The sequence below is a fragment of the Priapulus caudatus genome, unplaced genomic scaffold (genome assembly GCF_000485595.1).
Source record: "Priapulus caudatus unplaced genomic scaffold, Priapulus_caudatus-5.0.1 Scaffold38, whole genome shotgun sequence".
NCBI lineage: Eukaryota > Metazoa > Priapulida > Priapulimorpha > Priapulimorphida > Priapulidae > Priapulus > Priapulus caudatus.
The window spans coordinates 540,619-560,454 of NW_014577099.1; the positions used below are offsets into that span (position 1 = coordinate 540,619).

Consider the following 19,836-nt stretch of genomic DNA (forward strand, 5'->3'; position numbering starts at 1 on the left):
GCCTTCCTGTGTGTGCTGTGGAGGGGGGGGGGCTTTCGTTGTGATTGTAAACAGGAGTAAATAAAGGACACGATTCTGTCTTTATATTAACATACTGATGTGAACAAACACCTCGATCGTGACTTCATACCATAGCCAAGCATTTAAGTATCGTGATCAATAGATCAAATCGATTTTTTGGATTTTTAACTTACGGTAAGGAATTGAGAGGGGGGGGGTATACATTTAGTTGCGTTAGTACTTATTTTTTATGTAAAAGAAATGTCATCGACGTAGTCAATTTAAACGATCGTAGCGACGATGCGCCTAGATTACGATTGACGTAGACATATTGATTAAAAATGTCTGAGATCGGAAGAGCGACGATGTCGACGTAGTCGTCCAGTCACGTATTCAGCGACCGGCGATCTGCATAGTGATGTCCAATCGCGCATTGAAGCCAATATACCCATCACGCGCAGAGCAAGCGAGATACTACACACACACACTCACACACAGACGCGACGCAAGCACCGCACGCAGCAGAAACGCCACGCACGCCACTTCACGCACGACGCACGTTCGTGGGTTGTTTTTCATTTCCACTTTACATAAATCATGGCACGCACATCAGTTTATGTGTCCTGGTAAACATACATATTTAATAATCTTATATATATATATATACTTACATATAGATTATATCATATATAATATATTATATATATAATAAATGTGTACACTTGTTAATATCTTCTTAAACTCAGTTTAGTTTAATAAAGTAAGTTTAGTTAAACTCGAGATTATAGGTGTTGTACAACAGTAGAAGGCGTCCATATAGGCAGCAGACCTGAATAAGCATCGAACAGAAATGAATTAAAAATACTCTGAGAGTTTCGGCGCATACGCGACATACACTGTATTCATCCTAAATGAACCAACCACACATCCATATTTGAATCTTCAATTAAAACTTTTGCCAGATTGTTTTCGAGAATTTCCAGCACGTAGTTGGATCGCTTTTCAAACACAAAACGGCGGAACCGCTCACTATGGCGACGCCATTTGACAGGATGGCACAATTACACGTCAAGACCAACCTCAACTATGTATAGTTCTACCGGTGTGTAGCCTCTCCGCCTCCGCGGTAGCTATCACTTCATGTGCTTTCTGGACGTCCACGAGGCATATCTACCTTGCGTGCACAATGCAAATGAATGAACTCTATTAATGGACAAAAAATCAAAGTAAGGCCTTTTCCAGAGACGAAATAGTGCAACATTGGTGAATTTGCGGTCTATACGAAAAAACGGCGCCGTTTTGTAGGGCAGCGTTACAATCGTATGGCGCATGCGTTTATAGCGAACGGCCAGTAGCTTTCAGGCAGAGCACGTATATCATCAAGAGTAGATAATAACACATGTGTTATTATCTACTCTTGATATCATATGTGTGTATGATATACGTGCTCTGTTTCAAGATGAGAGAAGTTGGCGCCGAAAATATAGAGGCGGGATGGTGCTTATATCACACGTACATGCATACAGCACCACAACACACGCCCTCGTTGCCTTACTGGCTTATTCCAACACTATTTCGTGCATTAATAAGCTATAATAATTATAGTCACATTTTAACATTTTTAATTGATATCCTGTGGCGCGTCCTCCGTCATGTGTGACATCATAATAGGTTTAATTAATACGATGCAAAAAATCTTTGTGTATTTACGAGCTGCTACTTGAATAAAAAAAAAACAAGATGATTTAAGACATTTTAAGAATTTATTAAAACGTAGCCATGGCAGTGAAGCTCAAATTGGTTTATATAAGCATTATTTAGCTCATACCTATACGCAGGCTAAATTTCCGTGTTCTCCTCCTCCTGCTTCTCCTCCTCCTCCTCCTCCGCTTTCCTCGCCTCTGTCCCTGCTTTATTCTCCTCTGACTTCTTTTCTCTTCGTCCTTCTATCTTTTCTCTCTTTTTCTACTCATCGCCTAGCTACGCTTGCGCCTCCTAATCCTCAGCTTCCGTATATTACTAATTTTGTTCCTCTTCTTCTTTTTCCTCTTCCTCTTGTTGTTCCTTCTCCTCTTTTTTCTTCTCTTTCCTTTTTGGTGTTTTATTCGTCGGCGTTGTCATTTGGTCCCGGGCATTTGGTATATATACGAGTGCCTACAGTCATCTATCTAATCGCAATTAAAACACCATTGATTATAGCGATGATTTTGCTTCCGATGTAATAACAGAACCTTTTCTAAGCGAATCCATCCGATACTGTCTAGTCTCAGTCAGGAAGGAGTTTTTAATACCGGAAACAATCATAATAATAACCCTAACCCTAACCCTAACCGCCGTCGAAATAGTGTGATTGGGCCGCATTAAAAGCTGCCAGACCTTACACTAAACCTGAGTTACTAGTCGTCTAGCTGCTCTCTCTCTCTCTCTCTCTCTCTCTCTCTCTCTCTCTCTCTCTGTCGATCTTTCTCTCTGGCTCTCTCTCTCGCTCTGGCTCTCTCTTTCTCGTCTCTCTCTCTCTCTCTCTCCTTCTTTCTCTCTTTCTCTTCTCGTGTGTGTGTGGGTGTGTGTGTGTGTGTGTGTGTACGTAATTTCCGCGAAGGTATGAACTGCACACGTAGCTCGTATATGGCTACCTGCGAAGCATTTCGATCTTGGAGAGTGTCACATAATTAATTTATCGACCATTGCACGTTCTTATCAATCAGTTTAGCGAGGAGTCGGTAAAGGAGCTCGTACAGACGCGGTGTCGCACCCTCGTACTCACCTGCGATGGAATCCAAGGAGAATCGGCGCGGTTGCTGGGCCTACCCGACCAGTTCATCCAGGAGCCGGGCCATGCTTACGGGGCCGTCGCTCTCGTCGACAGACCAAGCCAGCAACAGGTGAAATCTTCGTTACGTGAGATCCCACGGTAGCAGTACTTCTGTAGGTAGTCCCACCGAACCCGTTTATAGCGAGCCTCGCAGCTGAGCAAGCCGCCGGGTCGATCCTACCGGGGAGTGTAAAATATAGACTCTATATTATACACTCTATATTATACTCTCCTGTTATGTCGTTGGATGATATACCTGGAGTGGTGTGTTAATATGTTTATTTAAAATTCGCGGATTTTGTACGTACGGCTAATGAGCCCATTAAAACCGTGAATTTTACGTGCACGTAATTGCACTGCTGTAATCGCGTTGACCGAAAACATAATCGACGCTACATGCGGTAACTACGCGTTACACTAGTTCCCGGTGAATTCCAAAAATAATTTAAATATACATTAAATCAAGAGCTAATAATACATTATTACAGGTAGGATTATTAGCTCTTGATTAAATATCTCCGTGTCGAATATGCACGTATATAGCATTTCCTCAACATACGAAGAGCTCGCTGGTTGTTATGTACGCAATAACGTCTCTTTCGTACGCTCATTATTAAAGCATGTAGTAGGCTACGTACCTTGACTATACTAATCTTATTCATTACCTCAGGGATGCGTGAGGATATAAGACGTCATTAAGAGCTTAATTATACAATAGACGGCATATAAAGCAGACTGTGTACTAAACTAGACCGCTGGTAAATGCGGATCACCATGTAAACGAAATGTTCGTTTTAATTTAATATAAATCGGAGATGCGCTGCCGCCAGATAGAGCAATGAGCTAAAATTCGATCAGTTCTGTGAGCCAACGGTATAGCAGTTGCCTTCTTGTTGAGCACAAGTGGTAAATACGTGTGTGGCTACCACTTTTGTGATAATCGTTGTAACTCTTTTTAAATCACTTTTCTAAGAATTCGCCACTTTTCAAACGATATGAAATTACCAGGAATTGTAAGAACTAACCACTTCTGCAATAAATGCACCAGATTTTGTAACAAGCTTTGCCTATCGCTTTCGTAATACGGCTCAACCGCTTTTGTTCGTAATAGAAAGGAACATATTTTGTAAAGGTGACGAATTTTATTTTAGAGTTAGCTCTCGCAAAACTGTTGCTTTGTTATCACGAAAGTGCTCAGTTATTACAGCAGCCGCATCGATCGCAAACATGGTTCCTATATAAGGGAATATTTAATTGCAGGTGCCGACGGCGGAGAAGCGTGTGCATCGTCTCGTCTTCGACCTGTCCGCCTACGGCAAAGACTTTGTGCCAAAGTCCCCGGATGCCGATGGCTTTCATTTGAAACTGTTCGGTTCCTATAGGAACCGATACATGTGCATAGCCATACAACGTAGCGACAGCAGTCTCGTGAAGAGCCTTAGAATGGTCATGGACCCATCGGTAGGTGTCACACGATAAATATTCCAATATTTCGCACCGCAATGATATGAAAGTCTACGTAACTATGTGTCAATATTTTGATGGATAACACCGCAATGATAGGAAAGTCTACATAACAATGTAAATATGATAAGATGGGCTACAGTATACTACCTAACGTAACCACGATCAAATCAACCCGCTCTGCTCGATATCGACCAGATTGTGCTGTATAAAATGTTTGTGTCGGCCGTATAACGCATATCTAGACAGGCCTATATGACTGAATAGTGTAATATTCGATTGACTACTATTTACCATGACAGATGAGCGTAACTAGGCGCATCGGCGAGAGTGCCTAAAGCGACTCATGATTTAAACACAATGCAAAATCCAATTTTCGAAAAATATTTTATTTATTTAGTGGCGATTATTCATTTTAGGGAAAAATGGTTCTTCGCTCGTGTTCGCACACATGCAGTAATTCGATCGACGGCAACTGTCTAATCGCGTTATGTCGCACGCTACAAAACATGCGGCGACAACCATAGAAATGCTAAATTAGTAATGTCTTTCTTTAAATTTCTTTGGCGACAACGATGGCGACGTGAAAGTAGAAAAACATAGCAACAGCAAAGAAGACATACACCAGCAAAAACGACGACTGTAGCAGTAATGGCAGGACCGGCTCAGGAATTAGCTGGCCGTCTCTTGATTAATTAACAGCGGGTACAGTGAATAGATAGATTTAACTTACAGATTTGACAAACTGTTCATCACGACTCCCAAAATTTCCCTCTTTAAATTGATGCTACAGTACTTAGATTGCCTGTGAAACGACCATCTATATATGGCGCGCGACTGGTAATTATTATACTAATATACATTCAGAATTGTTGCTTGGAAACCTACCCCTGCTAAGTAATTTAATATTGCGTCGCGACATGTTTCATATATTTGTTAATTATGAGTTCGTGGCGAATACCAACTTTAATTATACACGAATATATTTAAGTTTGATAACGTAAACTCAATTAATCATAGACAGAATCCTTCAATACGCACCCCGTATCGCTGTATTTTAGAGCACATAAGGGGATATAAAATCTCGCTGTATCGTCATTTACTTACGGCCTTTTAATTTTCTGCAGCTGATAATAAATATACACTAGTGGCTATTGGCTTTCTGATGAAAGTTGAAGACCAAGACCATCTAGCATCACACATATGCGCGCACACACACACACACACACACACACACACACACACACATATGCACACGCACACGCACACGCACGCACACACTCGCAGATCATCTACACTAAAACAGGAAACGCACACGCACACGCACGCACACACTCGCAGATCATCTACACTAAAACAGGAAATTTCTGCCGTAAATGACTGAATATCTATCTCTTATCTCTTATACAAACTTCATGTTAGGTTGTTACTGTCTAATGCTACTGCATCACGAACAACGTTCGTACAGTAGAAATCACAGATTACGGCCGCTAAATATTTTCTGCGCAATATTTCGCGGTGCTTCTGCGTGATATTGACAAAATCCTCAATAACCATGTTGAAGTCAGTCTAGTTTATTAAAATGCATGCGCATTATTACGACAATTTAATCGATTTCCGACAAGCATGTGTTAGGATTTGCCGAAAATTTACAGCTACATTCCCAGTTACCATAATTGATTGGATTTTAGCCACGGCGTGCAGTTTAAATTCCAGGCCATCTCGTTACAACAGGAATATAAAGAATATATTCTTTTTTAAACGTGCATAACGGAGAGCGATATCTTTTTTGAAATAAAAGGCGTTATTATCTTATTATATATATTGCATCGCACAAATATTTCGCGTTAATTTCCCATGTGTCACGTTAAATAGCGCATATACACGCGAGACACTGCATGCTTGATTTTGTACCGTATGTGATTATCAGGAGTGAATAAGAATAGATCTATTATTTTTCTATTATTCTCTTATTCTCTTATTATCTTATTAATCTATTATTATTATTCACTCCTGTTATTATCATATCGGCGGCAGCTGATACATCTGTAATGATATCATCGAATACAGTCGAGTAACATGAGCGGCTGACTATAGCAGTAATAAGTATATCAGTTTATGGCGAATAGCAGCGAAGGCATACAACTTAACCTTAGCTATCGAATACGAGACCTCACTGACCGTGACGCCATACTCAGACTCAGAGGGAGGTAATAAGCTCCAGTAATTAAACACACATCAGATGGCTTGAAGTGCCAATAGCAATAAACTTCCTACTCTTATCAGATTCGTCTACTTTATTCAAGAACACTGGCGTAGCCAGGAATTTGGATTGGGGGGGGGGAGGTCCTCGAGCGAGTAACAAGGATTTTTGTTGTTAAGTTAAATGTAAAAATAGTGCTTTAAAATCAATTTAGACGCTGTTTTGTTGACAATACTATTTCTTCTGCAGCTCTACAACGACACCTAACCCAAATAACCATTAAAAAAAAAAACCATAAATGATTTTTTTATTTTGTTTTGATTTGGATTGGGGGGTCCTATGGCCCCAGGACCCCCCTTGGCTACGCGCTTGTTCAAGAACCCACTTGATTCAGTCATCAGGCCTGTAAGAATCTGCAATCTTAGACATTATGGGCTGACAATTAAATAGGGGAATGCGCTCTAAGCCTGCCGCACAGAGAAACGCCATAGAAAACATACGACATGAAAACACCGGCATTGTAACGAGCTATCAAGGCTAATTTTCTCTACATCCTCGTCCTAGATTACGACACGAGGAGTGAACGACAGGACAATGTAAGCGTAATGCCAACCACGTTTTGATCTCAAAATCGATGATGACTAAGAAGGCAACGAGCGAACAGAATCAATGGCCAGACCCTGCGTACGACATTGCACTTCCTGAAAAGAGCCTTAATCAAGAACAAGCCCCAAATCATCTATATTGCAAAGCGAGTCTAGAAATTAGGTATTGAAGTCAGTATCGTGAAACCAACAGCAATTCATGACCAAGCTACAGACATTGTAATCATTATTCGTGACGGCTACAAAATTTAATGGATCTAGAACATGAAGTACTTAGTGTTAATGATGTTTTACAGTGCACCTAACGTTAACATTTAAAGCAGTCGAACGAAAAGTGCTGGCTGAAAAAATGAACGCTACCCGGCCCGCAATGACGAGCCTGCTTTACTGAAAAACATCTTCAAGGCATATCCTCATCCGTTTGCATGGCTGGATCATTGATAAACCGCTCGCAATATATTTCAAATGAGATGTTAAAGTAGAATGCTCAGCATCAAGCAACTAGAGAAGATCAAAGGAAACCCGGCTGCAACAACTATTCTAACAATTCTAGTCACTCGCTAACTCATGGTTCACCGCAAAATATCTCCTTAAATAGACGAGGCCCAGCGAAGGGAACACTGCTAGTTTTTCCTGTCAAGGTTATCTCAGTGGTTCCGTCGATCTGAATTGATACCTTTTGAATTGCCAAGCATTGAGTGCCAATCAGTAATCATTGGCTAACATCTTATATAGATGACTGGGACTATCCAGATTAGAAATTTTCTCCAAAATGTTTTCCAAAGGCTAAAGTGGTCTCAAAATTACCATAAATCATGTTGGTAAAGGGTTTCCTCGCTCCACCATAGAACTTTCTCTTCTCGCTATTAAGGATTTTAATTAGTACAAGAAAATTATTTGTGATTTAGAATACTCACCGCAGCCTACAAAATATTACAGGTGTAGTGATCGCGTGTGCGGAGGATTCGCACTCCCCGAGTGCCTTCTTTCTAGTTAGAATACATTTTCTCATTTGTAAGGCTACATACGGATGATCCGGGGCCGAACACACTAGGCGATTTTAATGCGATCTAATCGGGCAATAATATCGCCCGATAATATCGCCCGGTTCTATCGCGCGAGTTGAGTGGACACACTAGGCGATTGAGTCGCGCGACTGAAATAATCGCTCGATAATATCAAAACGTTTTGATCGATGCGATTGAATCGGGCGACTAAATCGGGCGACTAAATCGGACGGCGGCGACTGACTGGACACATTAGGCAATTTTCACTGGCGATTGAGTCGCCCGACTGAGTCGCCCGATAAAATCGCCTAGTGTGTCCGGCCGTTAAGGCTAGACGTGATGCGGCCATGATGCCGAGGCGTGCCGAGGATTGACACTTTGTGTCTTCCAATCACAGCCTACGCCGCACCAGTTTTTATTTTATTTTTAAAGATGGGGACCCATTGGACCACCAAATCGCCAATCTCAGGAACTAGAGCATTCTGCTATGTTAAAACGGTTTCCTACGATAGAGTTTGCCACAAATACGAAAATAACACGCTGTTTAGCGCACTGCGCTACGTCCTTCTGTTGAATTTTCGCATCTCCGTAATCAGAATAAGCCCCGCCTTCTTCGTTGATGGACATGGGGCGTCACCGACGTGACTAGTTACTGTACCTACTGTCTTTCGCCAGCCTGTTTACTTTTCGTAAATAATGAAAAGCCCAGCCGATGCATTTTGCATCGAAGTGAAAAAATTTCGGCATTTTCACTCGCTGTCGGAAGTGGACAAGTGCGTCATTCATGATTCATTGAACATTGAAGTTTTTCTTCAAATTAAATAATTCCAAAAATTCTTAACCGCGCTACTCGATTGTTTTAGCCAATAAACGTTAGCTGTGTGTGTGACGTCTTGCCCGCGCGCTTTATGCTTGGCTTAGCGGGCCTCGAAATGGATATCGGAAGCAGGCACCTCGCAACACGCGTGTTTGTTTACATATAGCTTTGTGACGTACGGTGTTCGGGAGTTCTGCGATGATAACCTCGTAATTTCTCTGCATGGAACATTTTACCAATTTAGTGGTGTCAGTTAGTCACGGATATGTCACAGTAAGTACTAACCGTATATGTTTCACATACGTTCACCTATTTTGCACACAGGCGGTGGATCATTGTGAAAAATTGTGTGAATATTTAATTTTATTGAGACATTTCAAGTGCCTGTGCTTTCCACAGTCTTGTACGTCAATGCACGTGCATCAAGAGCCACAAACTCAACATATATCAGTTTGTTTCATCTCTGTTATTGTTTACGCCTGAATGCGTGATTGATCAGGGAGGGGGTGCATGTAAGAGGGAGACATTTTCTTTGGGGTTCCGAAAAACACAATTCGACTTGACAATTTCATGGGTCATTTCAATTGGAAGCTCTGCATAATGGACCCCGAACAAGCCCTTTGACTGACTAGTCAAGAAATTCAAGGGACCGTCTGTATATTTCTCTTATTTAGCCGCCGATATATAGTTCTTATTTAGAACAAAGTCTTCATTGTTATCTTCTAAAACTACAGACCATTCGCTGACCGCTGTGGAGACGGGCGCCGGGCGTCGAATTTGGCGCACGTCTCCACTGCGGACAGCGCTTCATACTTGAACATTCCCGCGGTCGCGTGCGCATATCCCGCGGAACTGCGCGTCTCATCCGTGCGCAGCGCTCAGAAGCAACAGCAAAGCTGTGTAACGCAATCTTGTATCATGTCTCTCTGAATACGGAGATAATTTGTAAGGATAGATAAGGTTGATTCACTAATATCACCAATACAGTGGTTATAGCGGGAATACGTAGCTGGGGAACCTATCATATCAACGGTTTGTGTGTGGGCGCGTGTGCGTATCTGTGCGGCTGCCGATTAGGTTTACTGCTCGGTTTGTCAAATCTGCGTAAATTGTAAAGACAGTCTCACTAGACAATGACTGTCAAACTCATGTTGGGCCAGACCATCCTCTATTTCTATGTTACTCATCTCGGAAGATTACGGTACCTGTTGATATTTACAGTATCTGAGATAGCTTATGCACAAATGCGGAGTATTGTGGTCACCGCTTTATCGTGACAGGTCGGAAACCATGAAAGTATCCCGATTAAGTGGTAAACACATAACAACGTGCATAAGGATAATTTTTTCGAAGATATGTGTCGTTCAAGCGATGCACACGTTTTTCTGAGGCTCGATAAAGCAGGAACCACTGTATTTGAGAGTAAGGTCTGCTTTGCGTCTAATTGTATTATGATTTATTTTACTCTTACCTCACTGATTATACTCTACACGGTGAGACATTCATATGAGATAATTCAGAATCATGTTTCTATTGTGTTCCTTCTGCTGATGAGCAGATAAATTTGAACCAAGGCAGGCTCCATTCAAAACTTTCTGGTCAACGATATGTTGATCGAGGTTAGCAATTTCCCCTTCAGTGTACCTGTCTCACTGAGGCCGGTCATTACTTGCCTATAATCGCTGCCTAAGTAGAGTCGTGAAGATTTGTGACAGTCCGTGATTGCTTGTGCCAGAGCCAGCGTCAAGTTACCCATCAAACACAGCCAAGAAAACTTTCAAACCAGAGCTTGAGGCACTTTGTAGATTAAGTCTCCTTGAGGTCTTTTGTAGATTCCTCCCATATTTTGTCATAGTTTTTTTCGGAAAGATGCACGAAATTCTACGTGTGATTAATTGGCTTATTTACATGAAAAATATTTGACCCGTCGTAATTCGCCTATTGAGACTTCTCGACGTACTCATCAACATCAAGATCAAGAAGACCCAGGACAAGGTCACCTGCAATCTGTATTACCATGTCCATATAAAACTTAACAACGTTGTCGTAGAAGACGAAAAGGTTACTGAATGCGACAGTAAAATATTTAAAATGCTTTTCTTCTGAAGTCGGCTTTCTTCACAGCTGAGAAATCTACATCTGCCTAACGAACAGACAGTAATAATATATTGGTGATATTGGTAAAATTAGCGAATGAACATTATCTCTGGACATACGTCCTGTTATGGGCTAAAGTAACATCAGATGTTTATACGTTATGTGTTTACGATTCATATGTGTGGGTATTACATTACATTACTGTATAGTTGGAAAGATGAGGTATATCATTTACGACACCTTTGTTGACACTCAGTGCCAGAGTGCTTTACGCATCATGTGGTTCTTTCACGGCCCCATTACTGGAACATTTCGGTCATTTCACGTGGTCATCCGAGCCACGAAAAAACAGTCCTCAGCTTTGAGAGCTAGGTTTTTTCAGCATGGGACAATTCACTGCCATGACCGGGGTTTGAATGCAAGGCGTTGAAGGTGAAAGGCGGACACGCTAACCACTGGACTACCGAAGCTCTTTCGTTATTTTCTTTGCGTTATCTAAATCAGCTACTTTAAACAATGTAAGCCCCCGGGTTAAACACAAAATTAAATGTATCGGGAAAAGATAACATTCATAAATCAGAGTTTGGCACAATTTGAGACTTTAAAACCGCCTTGGATTGCGGCCAAATCCTGGATGGTCCCAAGTAAATGACATATGGGTTCAGGATGACGGAGCTACTGAGAATAATTGGACAGGAAAGTGTCAGTTTTTCTTGGCATTGTAATAATGGCCTTTTCTAAAAGCTGATTGTGGCTTCAATGACACATGCGTTCACTATTGTTCGCAGACAAATGATGAAAATGTATTGTATTCATCGCATTATGGTGACGGGCGTCGCGAGTACTACACTACTCTGAGAGATGCTGTCTCGAGGCACCACCCGGTAAAACTGCGTGCTCCGCTTTTAAATGTGCTATTACTTATGTGTTATCAGTCGTGATTGTCTTGATGAACCAACCATAACAATATTAATTTTATCATATAAATGAGTAAATTACAGGATATCGAGATAGAGTGTAGGAAAATGCAAACATTTCCCCAACCTGGTTGAACAGGGGGTGGGGATCTTTTAATGGCATATTAGGTTAATGTATCCCCAAACTGAGGATAACTATTGTAATGCCGCTGCGCGTAAGTGCAGCTTATATTACTAACAAACAAGACAACGTGACAGTTCCTTTTTATGAATAGCAGGCGACGCGTCGTTGTAATTAGCAGGCATTGTGGGCCGACGCCGCACGTCTGGTCACCACTCCTCCTCCACAAAAAGCATGGAGATCTGAGACTATTGTCCAGTCCGGCATTCCGCTAACCATGAAGTAGTGTAGCTTATCGCCCGGATGCTAGCGGCGGCTATAAAGTCGATACTAACAATAATTAGGGAGATGGAGGAGTTGGAGAGAGAGCGAAAGAGATAGGAATTGGAGAGCGAAAGAGACAGGGGTTGGAGAGCGGGAGACATAGGTTGGAGGAAGAGAGAGAGATCGCGCGCGAAAGAGAGAACGCGCGCGCGAGAGAGAGAGATAGAGCGCGCGCGAGAGAGAGAGCGAGAGAGAGAGAGAGAGAGAGAGAGAGAGAGAGAGAGAGAGGAGGGGGGTACAGGGGGTTGTCTTCCTCCCGCCTCCCTCCCCCTCTCCTCCCGGCCTCCCTCCCCTCTCCTCCCGCCTCCTTCCCCCTCTCCTCCCGCCCCTCCCTCCCGCCTGCCTCCCTCCCGCCTGCCTCCCCACCTCCCCTCACCTCCCTCCCCTGTTCTCCTATCTCCCTCCCCCAACACCTCAAGGATACTTTATATTTTGCATTTTCTTTTCTGAATGTCACTTAGTTTCTCTGACAGTTTGCGTAATAAATGTATTAATCCTGTACAATGTATTTATTTCTCGTGCTATAGATTTCTTATATTGTTCTCTGCTTAGTATACTCTCTCTCTCTCTCTCTCTCTCTCTCTCTCTCTCTCTCTCTCTCTCTCTCTCTTCTCTTTTTTTTTTAAATCCTCCCGCCTACTGGCCTCCCTACTCTCACTCCTTCCCCTCCCGCTCTCCGCCCCTTTTTCTCCCGTCTCCCGCCCCATCCTCTCCCGTCTCCCGTCCCCATTTCTCCCGTACCCCCCCCTCAGAGAGAGTGCGCGCGCGCGCGAGAGAGAGAGAGAGAGCGCGCACGCGAGAGAGAGAGAGAGAGAGAGAGAGAGAGAGAGGGAGGGAGGGAGAGATAGAGATCACCAAGAGTCAATGAGAGTTGCTTGTACGCGTGTAAATTGTGTGTGCGAAGTCTATAATAAGATTCATCGTTTCCACACCATTATCGGCGGCTGCTACGATGATAGAGCTAACCACCCAGCGAACAGCGTACAACAACATAACAACAATACAACAAAACAACAAATTACAGTATAACAACGATACAGAAATTACAATTAACAACAATACAACAAAACAACAAATTACAGTATAACAACGATACAGAAATTACAATTAACAACAATACAACAAAACAACATGAACAAACAACAAAATAACACAACATAACAAGAATACAACATAATCATGTAGCGACCCAAATCGTACCAATTACGAGTATTTAGGCATCCTAACACTGAGCCAGCCTAATCAGAAAGTAATAGTAAACCTTAAAATATAGCAACACCGAAGCATCTCGAACCACGAACGAATTTTTAAGCTTAATAATACATATATCGCACGCAATTCCTTCGCCAGTATTATAATTGTACGCTTCCTGAGCTCCATTCAGCTCTCGGAGGTTCCCGCCAATGTGTGTATATTATGAAGTAATTGCTTATTAGGACGTGATAAACGAGGGTCTGCAGTAGACTGGCGCCGTAATTAAGTCGTTATTGACATCAACTATAGTAGAGCGAAACCACGGGGATATCTACTGTCAGCCCACATCCGCGACATTAAGCTAAACGAGCTAAAAATGTGTATGTAAACTTGTAAATAGATTAGACTATAGTGAAAAGTTTGCAATCTCTCATGAGTGTTCTAATGGCCTGTCTGCCAGACTTAATCGAATAAACGACAGTAATGTAGTGCAGAAATGAAACGAGATTGCAAAAGCCTTGTACGGAGCGAAGTTTAAGTGGACGCCAAAAATGATGTAGGCACACTCGTTACTCCCTCTCTCTTTCTCTCTCTTTCTCCCCCTCTCTCTTTCTCTCGCACTGTAACGTGCTGCTCAGTGTCGTTACTTAACGGCTAACTGCAGCTGTTCAACGCTCAACGAAAGCGTACAAAAGCCGAAGCGAGACAAGGGTATCGTTTATTTGTAACTAGCGGGATACCCGGCGTTGCCCGGGGAAATCAGTGGCGTTACTCAGTTGGTGACCGCTTGGTTGAAAGGAAAATACCCAAAAATCTATCTATCCATGCATCCATCCATGCATCTATGCATCCATTTCATTCCATGCCATGAGTATGTATATCTCCTGATTAGATGATGATGCTCTCATCGTATTAATACGTCGGCTCATATTCGGCTTTATGAATGGCTTCCTGCTTTGTTGGCAAGGAGCTACTTGGATAGCTTGTCTACCGCGAATAACTTGTCAACAGATCCGGTTATGGAATCCTGACAGCGCTCGGCGAAGCTTAAAAGTAAGAAATGCACCGTAACGATCTTATTGGGTGCGCACGTTGTATAGATAACCACCTAGCAGTTACAAAAACGAAATTAATCACTAATGACCGGATGTATTCACCACAACATAAAATAGATATTGACTGTAAGATTTATTATTTGATGATATGGATTTGCTGGCAACATTTGCTGAGGAATTCTAAATCGCACACATAGATGAGCGGTTCACGCATATAGCGCTGCTGGCGAGCTTTCCCCAAAACATTTCACGCTCGCATCTTCTTTGCATATTCCCCTTACATGCGATTGAATAATCGCCGCTGTTTAGCATAGTTTAAGCTAACACAGCTGTAGTTACCGAAGCCTTCACTACACTACGCAGTACAGCGATGGCGAGCGCAACTAGAGCCGAAGCCGACATATTTCCGGGGTTGAGTGAGAACGAGATTACCTTCACTTATGGCGCGCGCACATTCATCCCACGTCCGCCGCTCTTCATTACGTTCCATCCGATTTACGTTGTTGCTTTCTTTCAGATAATGCGTAACATATTCCAAGAGTCTTTCAACGTGTATCGTACGAACGACGAGAGCAGGTTGACGGACTCGGCAGCACTGCATCACATGCGGTTCAGTCCTCGCCTGTTTGAAGTGCGACTCAGCTATCGACGTGAAAGCGTCGCATTCCTTGACGAACTAGACGCGTTCGTCGTCGCCGAAGGAGACACGAGTCGATTTTTTAATTTCAATTCGGGTGAGTGTCCGCCATGTTTGGGTCTAGCTATGCCGCTAATAAACAAACTCAATTTATATCCCACCAGGGTGTAAACAGCCGCTGAGAAAAACAAGAAATTATTCACGGAACGTGTATACAGTTTAGGAGTTTCGTCTTTCGAAATCGAATCGGTGTTTCTGAGGACCGTAATTTATGTAGATTTACGTAGCAAATTTGATTCGTTATTTCCAGAATGAACATCCGGCGCAGTTCTGTATATTGTATCGTGATGACTAATATACAGAAATCTTATCGTAATATATATACAGTATATATACACAGATACACATATATATACAGTAAAACTTATCGTGTGCATGTATGTCGTTTTGCCAAAGGCCAAGAAATGTATTGCCCTCAGTCTGTTTGGTGGGCATTACAGAAAACATCAGGGGCGAGAGGTAATAAATAAACGTAAAATGAAATTTTAGAGAACCGCAAGATTACACGAAATTGCTACTTTTACTGCTTTATGGTTAACTGTTTTTCCCAAATGCGCTTTCGAATTATCATCCATTCATAGTGGCTCGTTAGTTTTCGATTTATTATTGTTAAAAATAAATGTGGTTAGTGAAAGTATTCACCAGGTGAAAGTTCCTTTCACCTAATTCATATTTGTTCTAAGCCGCTCGTAACATGAGAAAACGAGACATAACATGTTTCTTTTTAAAAGAAGATATTTCAAACAGGTACAGCAAATATCCAATACTATGGCATGCTTTACACACACACGCACACACGCACGCACGCACGCACGCACGCCACCGCCACGCACACTCACACACACACACAACACACACACACACGCACACATGCGCTGCGCACACGCACACACGACACGAAGCACGTACGCACGTACGCACGCACGCACGCACGCACACATACACACATACATACACAGATATATATATATATATATCCTTACTAAATTAAATAATACATCTAATTTAATATTTAGAATCCTGCCATATTCGAACATATTCGATTATGTTATATACGAGGTATTACTACGTGGTTTTCACTGTGCACCAAAGCCCTACTTCACTGTACAAATTCAGACAAGTCGTCAGATTTCATTATGGTAAGAACATGTCTTTTCTGTGTGCCGCAGAATATCTGAAGAATGCGCGGAGTGCACGAACGTAAAATGCTTATATAAACGTTTGAAATAGCTACAAGATTGAATAGAGCTATTCTAAATCGATGGATGATTATTGTACGTACGTTGAAAGATCTGAGAACGCCGCCAGTTTTTACTTAAGTATTTGCAGAACAAACGTAAGCGGCTTTACATCGCTGTGTAATCTCGGGATCAAATGTCGCCGGAAGGAAAGCCATTATTGGGGCGAAATCAAAAGTAGCAAATGCCATCGGCTAAAAGGGCAGCTATCATGTATTTTTAAGAGTGGTGTCCTATGGACACGTTACGGAACAATTTAGTCTCCAGCGCTGCCCTAGCGTCTTATTGAAAGTACGTGACGTTAATAAAGGGACCATGCATTAAATGTACGTAAAGTAAATGTGTAGGCCTAATAATGAATATCTCTCAAAGGGAAAGCCAATATGATTTGTTCACGACTTCTTAGTGAAGAAATCCCATATGGGTTTTGTATTTGTCATTCTGGGTAATATTAAGAAAACGCATGCACCATTAGCTTGAACAAAGGGTCAGGGGTCAAAGATGATGGATAAAATGACTGAATAAGATGTCCCAGGAGCTGTTCTAAGAGTTTTTCTGATTTGTAACCTTTATGTGATGCGTAACTGTTCATGCAGCAACCCTTGGATCCGTGTGAGGAAGGCCAAACATATAGTTTTGTCATAACTTGACGTGATGCGGCCATGATGCCGAGGCGAGCCGAGGATTAACACTTTGTGTCCTCCAATCACAGTCTACGCCGCACCTCCCTTATAAATTTTTATAGGTGGGGACCCGCGCGCCATCACAGTACGAAATCGCCGATCTCAGGAACTAGGGCATTCTGCTAGGCTAGAACGGTTTCCTACGATAGAGTTTGGCACAAAAACGAAAATAACACGACGTTTAGCGCCCTGCGCTACGTACTTTTGTTGCATTTTCGTATCTCCGTAATCAGAATAAGCCCCGCCTTTTTCGTTGATGGGCATGAATGGGGCGTCACCGACTTGACCAGTTCCTATACCAAGGTTTATACCGACTGTGTTTACTTTTCGTAAATAATGAAATGCCCGGCCGATGCTAGACTGGTACCCGTTCGCCACCTTCACTCCGGCAAGTATCCTTCGCTACACTGACGCTGTTAGTGTAGCCAGAGCATATAAATCACCATATATATATTCTCTGGTGATTTATATGCTCTGGTGTAGCGTGTGGAACTGTCGACCGGGTACCAGTCTAGGCCGATGCCAAACTGCATGCAGTGCACCTTCGTACACTCAGGATACTCGTAGATTGAGCCCATGAGCGAGAGCGCTACCTGTGGTGGAGTTTGGGCCGATGCGATGCATTTTCTGCGTTTTCTGCGTGATTATTATTTTGCGCAGGCACTCATTTTGGAAATCCTCCAACATTTTTACTTCTTCCATTAAGTCCATGTTTTACTGTTATTTAGGAAGGAAGGTAAAACTGCATTCGTATAATTTCACTCTTGCTTCTATAGTATGATTTCCATAATTTTGCTATTCTGCCCATGATAATATTTCCCTCATCATGAACCTACATTTTTCAGTTAGGACTCTTATCATATCATTATAACTGCCTATATCATCAATTAAATCCTCTAGGTATGAATATTTGGTGCATTTTTTGATTACTTGGTTGCCTATTAATATCTCATTCTCTATCCTTTCTATGTTGGTGAATTTTATATTCATTGTATTTGTTTTGTTCATATTAAATTCTAATCTTTTTGATTCAGCTAATCTGGAGCATGACTGAGCGATTCTTGTTACTGTTTTATAATCTCCAATTCCTAGAATATCGTCCATATTTAATCATTGTCATCTTCTAAAACTACAGACCATCCGCTGACCGCTGTGGAGACGTGCGCCGGGCCTCGAATTTGGCGCACGTCGCCACTGCGGACAGCGCTTCATACTTGAACATCCCCGCGGTCGCGTGCGCATATCCCGCGGAACTGCGCGTCTCGTCCGCGCGCAGCGCTTAGGATCAACAGCAAAGCTGTGCCACGCAATCTTGTATCATGTCTCTCTGGATATCAAAGGGCTTATAGGGTTCATATTTAACCATAAATTAGCCAACCAGTTCGAACAAGATGGAGGCGGCGGCGACGGCGACGGCGGGTTTAATAGCGGTAGTAACAGCCGTATAACAGCCATGGTATAATCGGGGTATTACGGCAGTGGTGCCTCCAGATAATAGTAGCTTCAAGCGTTAGATGAGCACTCTCACACATTACTGCTGAAACTTTGGATATTTTCTAACACGGGTTATGACAAAAATGGCACTAGCTGGCGATTCCTTCAGACTATTTTTTTATTTAAATTATGTTAAACGATACCGGACCAAGATCTACTCAAATATGCGCGAGAACGCGCGATGTAGGCGCTCACTGGGACCCACGTGAACTTTATTATTCTAATTTTCATAATGTGTAATTTTCATATTTGTTAATGGGATAGTGCATGTTGCGCGCACAAGCAAAGTATATTTTTATGTAAACGGCTCGGTGACCCGCGAGCATACACTAAAACGCGGGCTACACACAAGCAAGAAAGCTCAGCCTCACCGAGAGAAAAATTCACATTCGGCAATACATCGTGTAGCTGAAGCAGTAAGAAGGTCTATAACATCGTGCCGCAAGGCAGAGAGATTGCGAAGAAGAAATATCCCTCGAGTGGCTCGTGCAGCTATAAAGGCACGGAAGGATTTCTCATTTGTGCGCAAGTACATTAGGAGAAAGTGAAGCAGTCTGCGAGATAACAGAGTGTGGCTAATGGAGAGACGGTGCGGACACATGCCTACACACAGTTGCCGCAGCGAGATGTCGTAACATGGATAGCGGAATAACAGGAAGCTATAGTCTGCCACAGAACAGATCGGTATTCATGACGCAGCAGATGGCGGAATAGGAAGGACAGGTGGAAGAACATCGGTGAATCAACGAGAGAGGTTCCACTATAGTTTGGGGAATCTACGCACCGGATATTAGGAAAGAAGACAAGACGAGAACATTAGCAGAAAGATAGCAACCGCAATCGAGAGAGAAAGAGAAACAGAGCGAGAGAGAGCGCGCACTGAGAGAGCGGGAGAAAGAGAGAGAGAGCGAGAGAGAGAAAGAGAGAGAGAGAGAGAGAGAGAGAGAGAGACGAGAGAAGAGAGAGAGAGAGAGAGAGAGAGAGAGAGAGAGAGAGAGAGAGAGTAGGTAGGAGGAGAGAGAGAGTAGGAGGGAGAGAGTAGAGAGTAGTAGAGAGAAGAGAGAGAGAGAAGTAGAGGAGGAGTAAGAGTACGGAGAGAGAAGAAGTA

The 19,836-nt window shown here is 42.6% G+C and overlaps 1 protein-coding gene across 1 annotated transcript in view; it reads left to right on the top strand.

Moving 5' to 3' along the window:
• The window catches only part of LOC106818982, a 63,271-nt gene that overhangs the window by 25,298 nt on the left and 18,137 nt on the right, over window positions 1-19,836 (top strand). The window contains exons 2-4 of the mRNA XM_014823648.1: window positions 2,706-2,882; window positions 4,073-4,273; window positions 15,134-15,350. Coding sequence (XP_014679134.1) covers window positions 2,706-2,882; window positions 4,073-4,273; window positions 15,134-15,350 — 595 coding nt within the window. The remainder of the gene's footprint in view (window positions 1-2,705; window positions 2,883-4,072; window positions 4,274-15,133; window positions 15,351-19,836) is intronic.